This window comes from Meriones unguiculatus, chromosome 1, assembly GCF_030254825.1.
Source record: "Meriones unguiculatus strain TT.TT164.6M chromosome 1, Bangor_MerUng_6.1, whole genome shotgun sequence".
Taxonomy (NCBI): domain Eukaryota; kingdom Metazoa; phylum Chordata; class Mammalia; order Rodentia; family Muridae; genus Meriones; species Meriones unguiculatus.
This window is the reverse complement of record NC_083349.1, coordinates 195,963,848-195,984,079: the sequence shown is the minus strand read 5'-3', so window position 1 is coordinate 195,984,079 and position 20,232 is coordinate 195,963,848. Positions and strand designations below refer to the sequence as shown.

General features: G+C 46.9%; 1 protein-coding gene across 3 annotated transcripts in view; it reads right to left on the bottom strand.

Annotated features, from left to right (window-relative positions):
* Uaca (uveal autoantigen with coiled-coil domains and ankyrin repeats) overlaps positions 1 to 16,175 on the bottom strand; it is an 86,706-nt gene extending 70,531 nt beyond the window's left edge. For 2 of the 3 annotated variants that reach the window (XM_060375453.1, XM_060375457.1), the window contains exon 1: positions 15,952 to 16,128. In XM_060375453.1, coding sequence (XP_060231436.1) covers positions 15,952 to 16,038 — 87 coding nt within the window. In that variant the 5' untranslated portion in view covers positions 16,039 to 16,128. Of the gene's footprint in view, positions 1 to 15,951 lie in introns of all 3 variants that reach the window. The other variant, XM_021641536.2, reaches the window with a different exon arrangement.
* Between the last annotated feature and the right edge of the window lie 4,057 nt (positions 16,176 to 20,232).

Genomic DNA, 20,232 nt, shown 5'->3' with positions numbered 1-20,232 from the left:
CCAAAGCTCACGTACAGCCTAAAGCCATCTGTTTGACACCAACACCCTGTTCTCACTAGCCCCTTTCAGTACTCTGCAGCCTGGGGGACCACCAGTACCCCTTGGTGGCTGACACAGTTTCCTGCCTAAATGGGCACCCTGGTATTTATACTGCTTTAAGGGAATTACTCTAAATCCACGTTACCAATGAGCATGAGCGTTCCACAGGCATAACAGAAATCACCCACTTGTGCCTTAGACTTCGAAAGCCTAAGAGAGCAGAATTCATCATGTCTGAGGCTCTATTTACACCACCTTTCTATTTCCTCGACTTTGAGTTACAGTTTCCCACAGCACATTACACTGGAGAGAGTCAAGATGTCCTGTCCTCTTTAAGACTTATTTTTATTTTATGTATTTGAGTGTTTGGCCTGAAATTACTTCTGCACATTACATGTGTGCAACGCCCACAAAGGACAGAACAAGAAGTCAGATCCTCTGAAATTGAGGTTACAGGAGACTGTGAGCTTCCATGTGGGTGCTGGGAATTGAACCCAGGCCCCTTGGAGGAGCAGCCAGTGCTCGTAATTGCTGAGCCACCTCTCTAATGAAAGCTATTCTTAAGTGGTATGAAATATAATCCTATATCTTATCTCCAAATGGTTCAGTGAAAAATAATATACAGACTCTGTATGTTTCGTATACATATTCAAATGTCAAGAAAATATTGCCAGAGCTACAAGATGGCTCAGCCTGTAAAGACACTTGGTACCAAGCCTGATAACTTGTGTTTAATCCCTTGAACCCACTGGAAGAAGGAGAGAACCACCTCCTTCAAGTTGCTTGCTAGCTTTCATGCACAACACACACACACACACACACACACACACTCCAGAAAACAAAAGCTTAAGAGAAAATACAGTCAAACATCAGCCTCTGAATCTAACAGACAAACTCACCCTAGTTCGTTATGCCTATTTGTGCTCCGATATGTCTATAATGGAAATCAAGCACTTATCTGCTGAAACTACGCGCTAACAGTGATTAGTAGCCTACTACCTTTGATTGTCAGGGGCATTTTTCCAAACTCCCACAGCACACTGAGCCACTCATCTCAACTGGCCACACTTAAGAATATTTAAACAACACCTGGGCGGCTGATGGGTTACACACCAGGTCCCCTCCCTGCTGAGAGCAGAATTTCCAGGTAGTCGAAGCCTAGCTTCAAACGTGGGCACTGGTGGGAATATCCCAAGCTAGGAGTGGGTGGGACTCTGACAAGCTGTCTGTGGACTGGACGGCTTTGGTGGATCACTTGTGTGGGTCCTGGGTGCCCATCTCTCCCTCTCTCCAGTAACATGCTCTGGGTCCTCACCAGCTCCAGTCTGAACCACCGCAACAGCTCGGGACTGCTCCAAGCGTGACCCTCTCAGATCTGTTCTCACCACAGCATCCACAGAAAGCCACGAAAGCTGCACTGGAACATGGGACACCCTTCTGTGCTCACAGTACAAGCCTAACTCTCTTTTGCTTTTCTATGCAACTGTGTGTGAATATACATATGTGTGTTTGGACAGACAGAGAGATAAGCTATAGATACATATTTGTGCATATAGGTGTTTTGCCTGTATGTGTACTCCTGTGCACCGCATGCAAACCAGGCCAGGTGCCCACGGAGACAGATCACAGAGACAGAAGAGGCTGTCAGATCTCCTCGGTCTGGAGTTACAGCCATTTGTGAGCTATCACAAATGTGAGTGATGGGAACTGAACTCAGTGCTCTTCACTGATCCATCTACCAGCCCCAAGTGCAGCGTGCTTGAGGATGGCATCTTTTAAGACACTGTGACTCCCTCTCCCTGCCCACTTCCCACCCAACCTCCTAAAGAAAGACTGCCAATCCAGCCATCAGCTTCCTCACTCCGCTCTGTCTCTCCACTCTGTGCCCTTGCCTCTCCCTCTGAACGGCTTTTGCCCTTTCCTGGATGGCTTCCACCCACCTCTTTCAAGCTTCAGATTAAGCAGCTCACTCAGCAGCTCGGTGGTTGCCAGGGACGGGAAGAGAGAGGAAATAGACGGCATAATGGGTACGTGGCTTCCTTCTGGGATGAGGACTAAGTAGATGCAGGCAGAATCTGATAGCACTGACTGCACTGAGCATCAGGGAACAGCTCAAAATAGAGACCCCTGACTGACTCCCCACTCCTACGCCTCACCCCACCCAGAGGCAGCCAGCACACTCCCTCCTGGGCCAGGAGCTTCCACACACACCTGCTGTTTTAGCTTGCAGAGCTGCTTCACAAAGCTGGGGGCCTCTGATCTTCCAGGGCTCAGCCTAGGAGACAGAATGCTTGAGAAATAGTACTTTCCTCTCACTGACAGATACTGCAGTCATCAGGCAGCTACCAGAGGCAGACGTGGGTGAACTTTGGAAGTCTGAGCTAAATAAAAGTCTGCAAGTGCTTGTATTCCTCAGGGATGAAAGGACTGAAAAGACTTTTGCATACACACAAATGGGAAGGCAACAGAGCCAAACCGGTGCAACTGATGACCGTGACAAAATCTCTGAAGGAGGTGGCCGCAGGACAGATACTATGCGCATGGCCAGGCACTGATATACCTTATCTCACTTCATGCTCACAACTACTTGGCAAAACACAGTTATTAGCTTCCGTTTTCCAGATTCAGAAACAAATATATTTAAGTAGTTGGTCAAAGGACATGAAACCAATTACCAGGACTCAGAGCTTGCTCCCGGAATGCCAGCATGCTGACCTGGCCCCTTCCCACTGTCCAGGCACTTCCAGAGGCTGCAGACAGACATCCTTTGGCTCACAATAGGCCTTTGCTAAGACTGAAAAGTGCCTTCATTTTCTTCACCTACTTGTCCATCACCATGATTACTGCTTACAGTTTACAGAGGGTGGGTTGGTGGGTTGGTTGGTTATCTGGTTAGTTGGTTGGCTGGCTTTTTAAGTGGTTAAAAGCACTTCCAGTTCTTGCAGAGGACCAAGTTCAGTTCCCAGCACCCACAGTAGTGATGGCTCAAAATAACTCGAGCTCCAAGGCATGCAATGCTTCTGGCCTCCTCAGTCACATGCACATACACACAGACACACACAGTTATAAATAATAAAAACTAACATCTTTGTAAGAAATCTGTTGAAAGAAATGAATCATAAGAGCTACCACAGTTATGAGACCTCTTGCTGGGGGTGGTGATACCTGCCTGGAATCCCAGCACTTGAGAGATGGAGGCAGAGGATCAGGAGTTCAGGGCCAGCCTCCATTACATAAGCTTGAGGCCAGGGTTAGCTATATGAATGAGACTCAGTCAAAAACCTGCATAAACCAGCAGCAAGTGTTTCTTTACGGTCCCTCATAAATTCAATAGTGTGCCTGCTTTACTAGAACCACCCTCATAAGCTCCCCACTGAAGATTCAACTTCAGCTGAGTAGGCCCCTACAAATGAGAAAGCCAAGAAATAACCAAATAAAGAAGGAAGAACTGTACACTCCTATTTAGAAAGAATTACTGTAGGGCTAGCTGTGGGTAAAGCAACTGCCTGGCATGTGTAAGGGGGGGGGGGCCGCTTCTACCAGGAAGCACGATGTCTCAGTTTGTTTTCTATCGCTGTGATAAAACTCCATGGCCACAAGCAACCTCAGGAAGAAGAGGGCTCATCTGGCTTATCCCTCCACATTACAGTGCATCACTGGAGAAAGTTGGGGCAGTAACTCAGGCAGGAACCTGGAGACAGGAACTAGAGCAGGACCATGGAGGAATGCTACTTGCTGGTTGATCCCCATGGCTTGCTCTTGCTTCCTTATACCACCCAGGACCACCTTGCCCAGGAACAGCACTGCCCACAGTGCGCTGGGCGCTCCTACATCAATTATTAGTCAAGAAAGTGCCCCCACAGACTTGCCACTCTGAGGGAGGTAGTTCTCACTCAAGGGTCCCTGTCAGGGATCTCTTTAGCTTGGGTCAGGTTGACAGAAACTCTGCAGTGGCACAAACAAGAGGGTTCTCTGCCAGCTTCTCCCCTTTATTCTGTCCCACCCGTGATCTGGTACCCCCACACCTATGTGAGTCTTCTTTCCTTAGACCTCTCTGAAATGACTCCACACACCCACTTAGAGGCACCCTCCCTCACTAGTCACATGGACGATGATGATTACCCACTGCATGCATATAAAAAGGAAAACCTGACTTAACAAAGTGATCAATACAGTTAAAACTAATGTCATCCCCTCCCAAAAAAAAAAAAAAACCTGTATGCCTTTTCACACGTGTGCACACGAGTACACACACACTCACCATTCACACAACCTTCCAGACAACAAGCTGGTAATTTTAGTTTCTTTAGGTCCTCATGACTCACACCTTCGTAATTGCTGGAACTGGGGTTGACGGGATAATATGGCAGGTGAACACACACACACATACGTCTACAAGGGCAGATGGAGCAGAGTGAAAGTGTAACATCAGACCATGTGGAATCAGAGACGGCAGCTCTAATGGAACACACTAGAGACTGGGATACCATGAGTTATACTCTCTGTGGAGATAAAACAGCCAGGTCTTAATGTAATAACAGTCACATAATTAAATACTTAAGACAAAAACTCTAAGAAAAAAGAAGGAAGGAGACCATTAGAGGCAACACAGGCCCCTCCCAAGGCTGTGACTGGCCAGGAGGCAAAAACAAGGATGCACAGGAAAGAAGACAAAAAGCTCAAACAAGTAATTACTAAACACCAAGGAGCCACACACAAGAGCACATTTTCGTATGTCCAGTTAATGAAAACCTTAAGTTAAAGCAATACTTTCTCCTATCAAGTTGGCAGAGATCCTTAACTTCTTTGTCAGCAGAAGGGCCTGGGATGCAGCTCCATAGATCACTGGGAACCTGGTGTTGAGAGTTCTCACAGAAAACTCTTCCTTGCCTGTAAACCACCCCTCCTCTCATTTCCATATGGTTCAAGGTACAAATCCCCAGCTTTAAATCTTTGTTCTTGTTTTTGTGTTTTGTTTTGAGACAGGGTTTCTTGGTGTAGTCCTAACTATCCTTGAACTAGCTCTGTAGACCAGGCTGGCCTGAAACTCACAGAGATCTGCCTGCCTCTGCCTTCCGAGTGCTGGGATTAAAGGTGTGAGCCACCACATCCAACACTAAGTTTTAAATTGCATCCATTCAGAATGGTCAGGCCTGAGTGTCTGAGCCAGGTCACCAAGCTTTTTATTAGCTACTTGCTATAAACCACTAACTGTTTACCTGAAATCAAGGCAAAAGGACCATTTGTCAGGACTAATGTAAGGACTGAGTGAGCACACATCACTTAGAACACAGGTCAAGCAACACACTCAGTAAATGTCAGTTATGAGTACTGTGGCTAATATTCCTTACTCATGAGCAATATCTGTGCAAACATGAGCAATTAGTGTGTTCTTAATAGCTGCTCCAATAATTTCAAGTTACTAGTAACTTTTTAAAATATTTTATATGTATTTGCTTTGTGTGTGCACAGCACAGCTCATTTGTGAAGGCCAGGACAAGCTGGAGGACTTAGTTCTCCACTATGTGGGTGTTCGGGTTGAACTCAGGTTGTCAAGCTCAGGGACAAGAACTTTTACCCCCTTAGCTATCTTGCCAGCCCGATGGACAGCTTCCAAGTACAAAGTTTACTTGAATAAAACATGATTCAGAAACTATTACTGTGGTATCAAGAGGGTTAAGTGGATGACCAAACAGTGGCATCTTTCAAGCAGAGCCACCATAAGTGCTTCGAATGTTCTCTTACTCAGCTGTTTGTGGGCAGCTATGCTTTGTTTTCTACAATCAACATGCATGATCTTTTGGGAAGGAAAGCCTGCCTTCCAAGCAGGAGCTCCCTGGTGCTGAGGACAGAAACTGGGCCTCACGTGGGCTCCTCACAGCCCACTTAGCCAGGGTCTTTGGTCACTCACACATTAGCTCCTATCTGGGGACCCATGCTGGAGATGCCACTATATGAAAATGCCCATGACATTAGGATTTGTAACTATCAACAAAACTCTTTGTGATTACAAACCATCAATTTGTCTGTGGTAGCTGGGTTTTGGTTTGACTCGGTTGTTTGGCTGGTTGGTTTTGTTGGTTGGTTGACTGATTCATTTACATTAGCTAACTACAGAACAGCTACGTAGAACTTTCACTGTGTTACCATGTGAGGGAGGGGAAAAGGTAATAGAGTCAGCCATCCCAGCCTCCTTATGATGATTTCAGAGAGTCATTCCAGCCACCTGCTCTGAGGGCAAGTTCCCTAAAGAAATCACTGTGCCTATCTCCTGTGATTGCTCGTGCCTGTGGGGACACTAGCACCCTCAGGTGGCAGGGTGAATACTCGCCAAACTCTGATAGGGAGCAGTAGAGGTTTCTGATGACAGGGGAGGGAGAGAGAGCACACGCATGCCGTAATGTTTATCTAGTCTTCTTAGCTCTCCCTCCCCAGGACTCCACTGTTAAGTTTAACATGGCTGACAACTTAACTCTGCTCACCCGGAGAAAGAGACAAAGTTGTTACATCTCTACTGTAATAGTTTCTAATAATTTCTGAGGACAAAATTTCCAAGGCCCTGCCAAGATTTCTCCAAACAACCGATTACACTTGTCAAGTAATTCAATTTTTTAATTTAAAAAAAAAAAAAAAAAAAAAAAAGCTCCTTGATTCAGCGACCTCTACCATCCTCCCCCAGCCCAGGGTAACATTGTAGGTCTGTTTTGGCCTCACCCTGGGGTCCCACGGACATGTTTGCCAACTTCTGTCTTGGGCGACTTCAGATGCCTTCCCAGTTCTCTTCATACGCAGGAGACCAGGCCTTCAGCCTAAGTCCTAGAACTGCTATTGTCAGGCCTACACACACACATACAATATGTCTTGTTGCCAGACTCAAGAAACAGGCCTAAATGTAACATTTTACCATCCCTTTAGCTAAAGGACAATAAATGTTCACAGCAGTCTCACCTATGTCTCATGGTAAATAACTAGATACAAAGGCCCTCCCCTCAAAAAAAAATAATAATAATAATGTTTGAGAGTCTAAGAAAATGCCTTAAGATTGGTAAACACAAGTTATAAATGTCTAAGAGTCTAAAAGCGTCTTAGGGTTAATAAATGCAAGTCACAAAGGTTTGAGGGTCTAAGAAAAATGTTTTAAGGTGGGTAAATGCAAGTTATAATGGACAAGATCTAAGGTGATTTAAGGTATCCTAAATAGGTAAAAATGTTTAATAGTTCCTCCTGTTTCTATGCTACTGTTATGTTGACTATCCAGAGCTTTAAATTTATCAATAGAGCTCTGATTTATTAATCTAAGTCTAATATGAAAACATTCCACTATACTACGCACTGTCATGGTTCCAAGCTCAAGATTTTAAATCTCCATAATGTGTGCTTATACTAAAGGTTAAGATCAAGTGAGCTTCCTCTTCTGCTTCACGAAAGGCCTCTGCCTTTTCAGAGCTCACCTTAAAGAATGCTTGTGCTGTTAACACAAATGTGTATGTCCACTGCCTTTTCTGCAATGTATATTTCAGTGCAGATTACAATTATGATGCTAACATGTCTAAAGTTTTATCTCCTTCATAAAACTTAAAAATATTTCTTGTGAGCTGCAGGAAATCCACCTGAATCTACCTCTCAGGTCAAGTGGGCTCCAGATAAGTACTGCACTTATTGCCTATCTCAGAAGGTGGGATTCCTCCCCTTTCCCTGGTTTTGGGACTTCCCTTTCCTGGCTACCTGACTGCTATCTGCTCTGCTGCATGCAATACCAACTGGATTGGTGCCTTCTCATTGGCCAGCCACTGGATTGGTGAATTCACCTCATTTATCAGCATAAAACACCTCTCTTGGTTGGGGAAGCTTGACTGTTCAGAATCCAGCAATTTCCTACTATCATTTGAGACAGACGGCCCGCCCAACTCCTCGGCCATAGTCTTCACTGGCTACCAATGACCCTTTCTGCTGACCTCCATTTAGGACTTCCTCTTTCCCCTGGGAGAGATCTTTTCCCTCTATGTGCACAGTTCCTCCCCCCTCACGCTCACCTACAAAAATCCTAGCACTAGGCGAACTGTGTCTCCTATGGGCAACCATGCCCCTGGTCTCTGGCCAGAAGCTGATGAGCTGTTGGATCAGGCAGGACCATATATATGGACTGGGTCAAACCTTGCTCTTGGGACGCCTTGACAGGTCACGGACCCCTGCCCGCCCAATAGAAACAGTCCATTCGTCCGTTCCTCTACATTCTCCTCTCGGATGTCTTCCGGAGAATTTCAGGTCTCTACACCTACTGCCTGCTTTAAGGGCCTCTAACTTTACACACTTCTGTAACCAAACTTAACCTCAATTTCCTTAAAAGACAGATCCAAAGCAAAGCCTGTTTAATTACTGCCAGTGATTGTGTAAATGAAGGTTCCCTCGGGTAAACGGAGGTTCCCATGCTCAAGTCTCTTTGATCCAAACCTTCCACCTGTTTGCTCTCCCAAAAGTTTTAAATGTACACCTTAAGGATTTTCTCCATAACCTGCTTAACTTTATCTTCTGCATAAAGTTCCAGTATCCTACCAGACACAGATGTTTCCTATAGCCATAACAGCGCCAAAGCAGCTACACCAGTGCTCCAATCTGATTGCGCAGACTTCCATCAAGCTGGACCTGCACTTTCCCTCCCAGCCATGGATGTCTTCCAGAGCCTGGACAGCATCAAAGCAGCCTGTTCTTCCTGGACTTGGCCAACATTTCAGCCTTTTGACCTCCCTACAGCGCCCCCAGTGTCAGCAGGAAGTAGCCAGAAAAGAATCTATGCCCATGATTCACTTATTATTAACAAAAGGCTGGAATGGTGTACTTCAGGCCCAGGACACGGGGCTCCAGGTTCTCCCAGAATTCCTCAGTCCCTACCTGCTGCCTTGCATGGCGGGCAACTCTCTACTGACAACCCTCTACCCTAAATTTTCCAGGGCAGAGGCTTCCCTTCCTCCTCTTGACCATGTAATCTGACCATTTTGCTATTACTTCTTCTCTCTCTCTTAACCCCTTGCATGAAAACCAAGAGCTGCTTCCAATAAACCTAAATTTATATACTTTAACTTACCTTACGTAAGAAGCAGCCCAAGTTGCTCATTTTTTAATTATAGAAAAAGGGAGGAATGTTAGGATTTAGAAACCTGCTTCTGGGTTGCCTAGCAACCTATGATGTCATTATGGAAGGCGTGTTTACCTTGCCCCTTAAAGGAAACAACCCAACAATGGGGCTCTCTCTTGCCTTCTCTCTTTTCTCTTATCCCCTCTTTCCCTCTTGGCTCTCTGCCCTCTCTTTTTCTGTCGGGGCACCCCCGTCTCTCCCCCCATTATGTCCATCTCTCCCTTCTCTCTCTCTCTCTTCATCTCCATCTAATAAACCTCTTTCACATAAAGTCTGTTGTGCGCCTAATCGTCATTACTTAATTGTCCCCATCACTCTGTGTTTCTGAAAACGTGGGTTCTGAATGGGAAATGCTTCTGAGTTTGGGTGTGGCTCTTCTCATAAGCACTCTAACATGACAATGGACGTGAATAAATTTTGTCTGTCTATCTTTATTGAGACATTGGTAGCCTCTAATGGTCACTCTGTCCAGACTCTGAATCCATTAACTCACTGGGAACTGCAAACCACATGTAAGACATGAATGAACTCCACTGCCCCTTCCTCATTCATTAACTGGAACAGAATATGCAATGTTCTAGTTCTGCCCTTAGTCATCACTGTAAGAGTTTTCCCTTTCAGAGATTTTTGTTATGCTCAGATACAGTTCACATAGGGAAAGAACCAGAAACAACTTATCTTGTCTTTAATTTCTCTGGCTTAAAAGAATGCCTCTGTGCCCTAGCATCTTCCAAGATGACTAATGGTTTCTATTTTAAAGCACTGTTAGAGTGCAGTCCATTGACATTACCATGCTTTAAAAGTCCCATCCCTGCTTGGAAGGAGAGCCTCTTCACTGTGGTATCAAAGTCCAATCTTCAACAGCACTCTTCCATTCCAGTACAAAAACTGAGTCCAAGCTTTGCTTTCCCTGCCCCTGTATTGGAATTATCTAGTTCTCCAATTATTAACCCATTGTTGAGCCCAGTTCATGTTTTCCATCGTTTCAAAACTAAGTAAGATAACTACAAGGCTGGAGAGAGAGCTTGGAAAGGAAGTGCTTGCCTGGCAAGCCTGGGGACCAAAATTTGGGCCCCCAAGTCCATACAGGATAGCAGGTGCTGTACCCCAGCTCTGGGAAAGTAGAGACAGCAGGATTGCTGGGACTTGCTTCAGCTAACATGAATCCTTGTCTGAAAGATGTGCTCCTGAGATGACCTCTGAGCGTTGTCCTGGCTCTCCACATGCATGAGCACATACACCCAACACACGCACCCTCACATTTGTGAACACACGCACACATATTTAGTGTGTGGTTTTTAACCCGATGCTTCTAAATGTGTATATGATGCATAATCAGGTAACTAAAGTCCTAAACTACCACTCAAGTGTGTGGACTATGTGGGGGAAAGACAAGAAGCAGGAAGGAAGACATATGTGGGCAGGCTGAAGGGAAGAGTGGAAGTGGATGTGACTGAGATACACTTATACGTGTACGGAATGTTCGGTGAGTTTGACTAGGACACGGACACTTGCTGGTCTTGCAGAGGATGTTGGCTCCGTTCTCATCATTCATGTCAGGTGGCTCACAACTGTCTGCAACTCCAGCCTCACTGGGTTTGATGCCCTTTTCTGGCTTCTGAGGGCACCTACACTCACATGTGCAACACTCATACACACACAAGCATACAGACACATGTAATTAAAAATACATCTTAAAAATTACAAGAAAAAAAGCACCTGAACACTGTGGGGAAATGACGTTGAGTTTGCAGTTCAGACATGCACTGAATCCAGGTGAACCTGTTGCAGCATTAAGACTGAAGCTGAAGTATAAAAAGAGGACTCTGTGGCTGTGCGCAAACACGTGTGCACCCAGCATCACGTGTGCAATAAGAGGACAACCTGGAACGTCGTTCCTCAGGATCAGTCCCCCTTGTTCTGAGGCCAGGTCATGTCTCACTGTCCTAGGGTCTCTGGGTCCTCATGACCGTACAAGCTTTTCTCAACTGAGCCATCTCCATCAGCTCAGAGTCACTTCATTTGTAACTCCCTTCCAGGGCCACAAGGAAATGATGCAGAGACAACAGTAAGAAGCTGTCTGAACAAAGCATTAATTACGGTAAACATTTTCCATTAAAGGTTGAGCTCTTTAATGACAATGAGTAATTGTGCTGATCCCAAATTTAGAATAAGAGTAACAGCACTCTTAGTCACATTACCCTAACATGATGGCAGAATTAACTTTAGCATCATATCAAACACACTCAAATTCCAGGACCTAAAACTCGAAGCCTTCATTCTCAGAACCACAGCTAAAACAAATGCATGTTAAACCTTATGCTTTCTGATACATAGGAGCTAATATTCCTCGTGGGAACAAAAAGGGTACATTTTGATTTTGATTTTATGCTTTTGTTTTTGTTTTCCAGTTGCTCTATTTGTAACTTTAATCCTTCAGAAACATTTTTATTTTTTTTTTTTGGCCAGGTACTCATGGAGACTAGCAAGATGCTTCAGAAGATAATTAGTTAACTTACAAAATCCACAATTCTTTCTAACAAGCCGCCTAGAGAAAAAAACCAGCACAATGACATTCATGGTCAAGAGGCTACCAAGCCAGGCTGCAGCTCAGCAGTTAAGAGCAGCTGATGGTCTTGCAGGGGGTCCAAGTTCAGTTCTCAGAATCTGTCAGCTCCTAACTCCAGCTCCAAGGGATATGGCATCATCCTCTTCTGGCCTCTGCTGGCACTTTATCTACAAGGAAGTGCGCACACACACACAACTCCGATACATATGCCTAATTTTTTAAAAGAGCTAATAAACTGTAACGCTAAGGACAGGTAAAATTTAACAGGGTAGTCCCGCCAAAAGCTGCTACAATATTTGTTTGCACCTCCACTCCATCTAGAGGCCCCTTCATTTTATTGCCCAAATCTGAGCTATATGCAAATGCGCAAGCTTACTATTTCTGTGCACCGCAGACCTGACATAGAGCTGCCAGTCTATGCAGTGCTGCCAGTCATTTAACGACCCCGTTGGGAATCCGAAGCTTCAATTTAGTAATTAAGAATAAAAGTGTAAATCCGGGCACTGTGACGCCTGAAATCCTAGCACTCCAGGAAGCAGAGCGAGGTGGATCTCTGTAAGTTCAAGGCTAGTCTGGTCTACAAAATGAGCCCAGGACAGCCAAGGCTAAACAGAGAAACCCTGTCTCAAAACAAACAAAACAAAACAAAAGAATAAAAGTGTAATTCCAGGGGATCTGACACCCTCATAGATACATGCTGACAAAACACCAATGAATGTAAAATAAATAAATAAATAAATAAATAAACCATAAAAAAAAGAAAAACCAAGATTATTTAAAAGAGAGATGTGTGTCAGGTGTGTGGCTCACACCTATTAATTTAACATTGGGGAGGCTGAGGTAGGAGACTGCCATGGATTTTGGGGCCAGCCTGGGCTATACAGTGAGTTCCAGGCCAGCCTGGGATATTAAGTGAGACCTGGCAACACACAAAACAATCCAGTATAATACAGAGATTTCCAAGTTTGTGGTTAATGGAAGCTGCCATCTCCGAATATGAGCAGTAGCCAATCAGCCTTCAAATATATGCGAGCAGCATGTGCCGCGGGGCGGGGAGCCCCTCCCTCTAGGCATAGAGACCATCCTAGTCACGGAACTCTAGCCCCTTGGCATTGACTTAACGCTGCTGCTGCTGCCAGCGTTGAAACTCCCCTCTCCTCCACACAGCGACAGCTTGCAGGGGTGGTGCTGTGTGCTGCACACCGCCGTAAAATGCTCACACGTCTGCGTCTCCCAGTCTGCTGCTGCTCAGCTGAGATAGAAGCAAGGACAGCTACGGCACAAACATCAGAGTTGTTCAGAGGAAATCGTGATGATTCCGTGGAAGTTCAGTGAATGTTTTAAGACTCACATTAGGAGATTCAAAGCTGGGAGCAGGGGGCAGGAAGAAGAGCCAAGCTATACGCCCTCTTACATCACAGGGAATAAATGTTTAAAAATGAAACCCAGCCAGGCGGGGTGGCCCACACTTCTCCAATCCCAGCGTCCTGGGAGCCATAAGCAGGTAGGTCTGTAAGGACAGACCGGTCCACACAGCACATTCCAGGGCAGCAAGGCTTTATAGTTAAGATTCTACCTAAATGAATAAATGTAACAAAAATAGAAAGTAAGAAAGCAAACTACAAGAAATTTGGAAGGGTCTTGTTGTTCAATATTGCCACTTAAGAGGACCACCATGTGACATAAAGTGAGAGAACTAGAAGTTAAGTTGTATGAAAAAGCAACTGTCTTCTGCATAGGGAATGCTACAACCATAAAGGATCATAACAAATAGCTAAGAATCAATCTTAGATGTTTGTATGAAAGGTCTCAGTTTCCTAGATATGAAGCACATACACAAATCAAAAATGCACAGAAAGGTGCAAAGAACAAACTGTTTCTAGCAAAGATGCAGTTCAGAAGGACAAGAAAAGAGAGTAGAGTTCACTCACAAAGGAAATAGAGATTTAAAGTATCCTGAGGGTCTGTAAGATAACTCACTGAATAAAGGGGCTGGCTACCAAGACTGACCTAAGTTTCATCCCCAGGACCCACACGGAAGGAAAGACGCCTGGTAGTTGAACTTTGACCTCTATATGAACACTGTGGCATACATGTGACCATACACAAGCAAGCAAGCAAGCAAGCAAACACACACACACACACACACACACACACACACACAGTAAGAAAGCAGATAGATAGATAGATAGATAGATAGATAGATAGATAGATAGATAGATAGAATGTAATTTTAAAAAGTTAAAGCACCTGGAGACACTGTATCTTACCTATCAGACACATGTGCTGCTGTTTTGAGAGAGAGAGAGAGAGAAAGCGTGTGCGTGCGTGCGTGCGTGCGTGCGTGCGTGCGTGCGTGCGTGTGTGTGTGTGTGTGTTTTCCTTTCAGGCGGGATGTGCTTCCTTTGGAGGGACATGAAGGCAAATAATAACCCCAGTGGCTCCTGAGTGAGGTGGAGCTGGCGGACAGAAATGATAGACTAATAACCTGATAGTCCATTGCGGATGGCAGACATCATATGCTGGATTTATTCAAAAAGGTTTAAGGGCAAAAGGAGAGATGAAAAGAGGGGCCGCACACACCAAACCGGGGATTCTGGGCTACAAGACTGAAAAGCTTCAGGGTCTATCCTTCCTTTCACCCACATTATCCTGTTGGTGGTTCGTGGGCTCCTGCTAGGCACCACATCCAGCTACTTTCATTTCAAAACCGCTACAAAACGTGTTCTGCGCCTTAACAAGCTGAGAAGCGTGTGTTGCCCCGGAGAGAGCAGTTTTGCACCATGCATTTAACTGTTATGGTGTTATTTTAAGAGACACAGAATGCTCAGTTCAGTGTGTGCTGAAGACAAACCCATGCTCTGAGTGTACCAAGCCAACGTGCACACTGAAAACACCAACAGCTACAACCTCGAAGCTTCCAGAAAACAGGAGGGAAAAGAAGGAACATAAACCTCCAAGTGGAGACACGAATCCTCGGTGCAAACCAACCTGGCGACACACAGCTGCAGTCTGGAGAAAGGCACGTCATCTGCTGTGAGATGGGCAAGAATGATCTGTAACCATGGCTACCTCCAATACACTAAGTTTTTCTGCCAAATATTTTTTAAGTCAAGCAAAAGAAAACTTTTTTTCCTGTGAAATTACAAAGCGTATTTAAGCACAGTCAAACAGGAAAAAACCATGCCTTCTGAATCTGTTATCACTTCCTTCTCTGCCCCTGCCTCTCCCACTTTGTTTGTTTGTTTGTTTTTTAGTCAGGCTCCCATATATCCCAGGCTGGCCTTGAACTCATGATCCTCGCGTCTCTGCCACCCAAGTGCTGGGATTACAGACAAGCATCACCACACCCAGACTCCGAATCATTTTTCCCATATTTTTTTAAAGTCTATTTTCTACAGTTTCGCGTAAGGCCAACTAAACTGCTACTAAGGGATACCCTTTTGAGAGACACTGACCTGAATTAATTCAAAACCAGGCACACATTAATCTGTATCCTCAGGACGAAAGCATATAAAGGTCCATAGTTACAACCACCAGGTAATCAGGCGGTCTGCACATTCCTCCTCCTCTGTGTTTGACTCTGTGAGACTTTTAAAATAGAACTTCCTTAAGAGCAGAATTTTGACGATACCGCCATTCCAACCTGCCAAATTATCCAAGTTCCAACATCTGCAGTCAGGATGTTTCCCAAGATTTCTGTCCCCTCTGCCAACTCACAGAGAAGCTCCACTCTCTCGGCCCGCACACGGAGGCCAGGCTTGGCACCCACGTTCCGCACCCACCTGCCCTACAGGTGGGATTTACTGCCAACAGGACAATCACCTTCCCGACTTCGCCGTCTCCAGGGTCAAACACAAGCCGGGCTTTGTCTGCGCCCGAGATCCCTATTCCCGCCCAGGCTGGCCGAGAACCAGCCTTGCCCTGCGACAGCGGAGGGCACACGGCACCTCTCCCAGCCCTGGCAGCGAGTTCTCCGCGGAGCCCGGCGGGTCCGGAGTCCGCGCGGCGACGCCGGGGGAAGACCGGGGCGTCCGCCCGGGCGCGGAGGGGACTCGGGGAGGCCGGAGCGGGGAGCCGCCGCGCGGAGGGGTGGGGTGCGGTACCCCGCAACGGCCGGGGGAGGGTGGCGGGACCCCTCCGCGGAGCCCAGGTCCCCGGCGAGGCGCGCCGCGGAGAGGGTCCGCGCTCCCAGCCGCGGGCTGCTCACCGTGCTGCCGGTCACCGAGGTGGGCGACGAGGGCGACGCGGCGGCCGGCGCTTCCTGCCGCCACAGCCGGGACTTGAGGCTCTTCATGGCCTCGGTCCTCGGCGTCCGCGTCCTCACCCGGCGCGAGAGCCGGCGCCGTGGAGCCCGAACGCGCCCGGCCCGCCCCACCTGCCACCTGGGGCCCCGGGGCCTCGCTCGAGCTGGTCCCCCGGGCAGCCAATCGGAAGCGCCGCCCGCATGGGGTGGGGTCGGCCCTGGCCAATCGGAAACCGGGAAGTGGGCGGGACTTCCCTTTTAAACTCCAGAGCACTCTTCCTCTCCCCTCTGGAGGAAAAGTTAGGGAAGGGAACTTGGGCTCCGCGGCGCGTGGAGCTGGAGGAGAGGAGACCGAGCGCCGGCTCCTGGCCTGGAGTGCCTGCACACTGGGGGGTCCGAGGTTAGAGATCCAGCCTAGACCGGTTCTTATTTCCCCGCACTCCCCGGTTCTTCCCATTCGCTAGGCTGAAGTCCTTCCTTGAGGTCCTAGCTTACCTACACACGAACCAGCTTACAGGAGCAACAGGAGCCTCCTGAGAACAGGAACCCCAGGACCGCAGATCTCACCGCCACACGCGGGAAACCCTGGGACAAACGAGCCTGGAAGAAAAGGAAGGCGGTTGTGCAGACGGACGGTTACAGGATAGGGGTCAGTGCATGCAGTGTGGCTGGAGAGATGACTTAGCAGTTACTAGCACTGGCTGGTCTGGTGGAGGACATGGGTTCGATTCTCAGGACCCACCATGGAAGCTCAGAACGTCTTTAATCCCAGTCCCAACGGAAGTGATGCCCTCTTCTGTCTTCCGTGGACGCTGCACGGAGGTGGTGGATAAACATATGACACTCTAAAATACATACATAAAACTAAATATTTTCTCTTTTTCTTTTGTTGTTGTTTTCGAGACCGGGTTTCTCAGTGTAGCCTAGCTTTGTAGACCAGGCTGGTCACGAACTCGCAGAGATCCGCCTGCCTCTGACTCCATGAGTGCTGGGATTAAAGGCATTCACCGCCACGCCCGGCCTTTAATATTTTCTTTAAAAAGGATCACACTTGGGCTTACTAGTATAATTCAAGACATGTGCTAAGTGTTGGTGTGCTTCTGTGGAGAGGAAGCTGGAGAGGGGTGCTGTCAATAACTAAAACTTCACTGGTAGCCAGAGCGATGAAAGAAATTGATCAAGAGGGATTGGAAGGAGAAGTTGGGGATTAAATATAACATATCTTGTATATGAACTTCTCAAAAATCACAGGTAAAATATTCTAAAAGGTTTCATGTCCTTTTTGTAGACACACAGACATAGTATACAAGCTTATCCGACTCAAAAGTCTGAATCAGTGAAAACCACTTACGGTAGGATGAGGACACTGGTAAACAACACGGGATGATGTTCTGTTAACAGGATGGCTTTGAAAATCCTCCTTGGAGTGAGATTTTCCCAGAAAAAAAAAGTTTATTCTCACATACATCCTCATGAAATGAAAAGACAAACAGCCCACACTTCTCACAAAGGCTCTTTTTGTCTCCAAAGGCAGTTTGTTTCTTCAGCTTCCCCGCAGAGTGACTCAGGGTATTATTCAAAAAGTCCGAGAAAAGCTTCAGCACTCCCCTGAAGATGCACTCTTCAGAGATGTTAGTCCTCAGGAGAAAGCCAATAAGGAACACCTGAGAAAATGGCTCAAGTTTCTCTTTGTTAGACAGGGGGGTCTTGACTCTCTCCCTGTGAAGAGCTACAGCTGCTCTGACTTAGTTGACTGCGAGCCAGCTGTCTGTGGGTGGCAGGTTACTCTCTTCACTGTGCAGAGAAAACCAGCATTATCTCATGCTGGACTCCTAGAGACGCTTCCCAGTGTCTGAGACATTGTCCCAGTGTCTGTTGCTCGCCTTGCCCATTACAGCAAGTGACTAACGGATGCCTCATCTTGGTTGTCAACTTGACACACCTTGAAAGAGGCAACCTCAGTTGAAGAATTATTAGCATGTGAGCATGTCTGTGGGGCATTTTCCTGGTTCCTAGCTGACGTAGGAGGGCCTGGCCTATGATGGGCAGCATCATACCTAGGCACGTGGGCCTGAGCTGTATAGAAAGGTGGAAGATAAGAGCCTGGAAGCAAGCCAGTAAGCAGCATTCCTGCCTCCAGATTTTTGCCTTCAGTTTCTTCCTTGACTTCCCTCAATGATAGACTATAACCTGTAAGCCAAATAAACTCTTTCTTCCCCAAATTGTTTTGCAACAAAGAAAAATGAAAAGCTAACTATCACCGAAAAGGCTCACACAGTAAGTTCCTTTGCTTGAAACTCCCCAGGTAGAATCTCGGGGTGGTAGTGTGTTTGTATAGCGTCATTCAGGATGGTACATTAGTTGCTTTCCTCTTGCTGATAAAACATCATAGCCAAGACAACTTAGAAAAGAAAGAGTTTATTGGGGGCTTGCGGTTCGGGGGATTGGAGTCCATGACGGTGTAGCAGAAGCAGCAGACAGCAGGCAATTACATCTCAAGAAGCTACTGAGAGCTCTTGTCTTGAACCACAAAGGGAAGCAAAGAGCTAACTCAAAGGCTAGAACCTTTTGACAAACTTCCTCCAGTAAGGCCACGCCTCTTTCTCCTCCCCAAACTGCCACCAAATGGGGACCACATGTTCAAATGCCTGAGACTTATGGCGATGCCTAATTCTAACTGCTCAAGGCCGGAAACATGGCAAGGCACTGGTGAAGGAGAAGGAGTAGTAGGGGCGGGGGAGAAGGAGAAGCAACAGAGACTAGGTAGAAGCACAGCCAGGGACCTTTCAGCTGTGGATAAACTCTTACTGCCTGCCACCCAAGGCTCTGCCGCACAGAGTTCAGGGCCCACCCTCCAGCCATGGCCACCAGTGTCCACACTGTAACAGAGACAACCTTCTAAGTTTCCTGTCTGCATTCACCTAACAAGATTCTGTTCTCCAAGAGTGGTTGGGAAGGTCTTCGAGGCACAGGTTCACCCTCAAGGGCTGCACCCCATGCACCACTGGTGTGTTCAGCCTGTCACAGTTCAGGGACATGTGCAGTTTTAAGTGTTAGTTCGTTAGCTTGTTTGCTTGTTAGTTGTGACACCAGGTTTGATATGTAGGTCAGGCTGGCCTGGAACTCACAACCTTCCTGCCTGTCTCCTGAGTGCTGGGATTACAGGCATGCGCCACCACACCCAGCTCATTTGTGCTACGCTTCAATTAAAAGTCGATCTGAAAAAATAAAGGAAGAGTCCTTCCCAAGCAGGTTTCTCTAACAATAACTTCCCGGGTTGCCCGAGTAGGAGCAGACTCCCCCTTCTCCTCCCCACCCCACCCTTCAGAATGTCGGATGTCACCATTACTGAATTTCATTCCTTAGCACAAGAGAATAACAGAGTTTTTAATATCTTTTCGTGTGTTGCATGTACGTAGGTGAGTGGCAGGGCTGTGCGGCATGTGGAGGCCAGAAGTCGGCATCGGGTGTCTTCCTTGGTGGCTCTTCAGCCTGTCTTTCTCTAGGAAGAGTCCCTCACTGAACCTGGGGCGCAGTGATTGAGCTAAACTAACAAGCTCCTGGAATCCACCCATCTCTCCCTCCCAGCCTTCCTGGCTTTCCGCATGGGTGCTGGGTATTCGAAGTCATCCTCCTGCATACGTGGCAAGTACTTTACCCACTGAGCCTCCTCCCAGCCCCTCCACCATAGAGCTGAGTGTTTTGGAATGCTGGCATGGTGAATATTCAAGAAATACTTCTGAGTGAATTGACCCATTATTTGTGCTTATTGGAGTGGATTTGTGGTGGCTCTCTCTAAGTCCACGTGCTGTTTAACGGGGACCCTGACAGCTGTGAACACGGGTGGAAGAGTCTGGGGCCTGTGTTGCTGATTAAATACTCAACACCCATGTTGAGGACTCGGGATGAGCACCCTGACCCTACATGTTTGGCTGTCAAGCTAATTGTGGCCTTACTCTCTGGTGGTGTCCCCTGGAGCGTCCAGGTTACTGGAGCCTGGGTGACTGGCTTCATTTTGTTTGTTACTGAATAAAGCAAAGGAAACAGCCACAGCCACAAGTATAGTTTGCATCAGGGTCCAAAAATGTTGGGCAAGTTATTTTTATGAACTGTCTACATGATGTCCTCATGGTGTCTCATGTCCAGTGGCCTTTTTGGGATTGTTCCAGTCTAGAAACTTGATAGCTGTTGCTTGCTCATTCCTGTTTGAGAGCAGCTGAGAGCACTGCTCTGGATGCGAAGCAC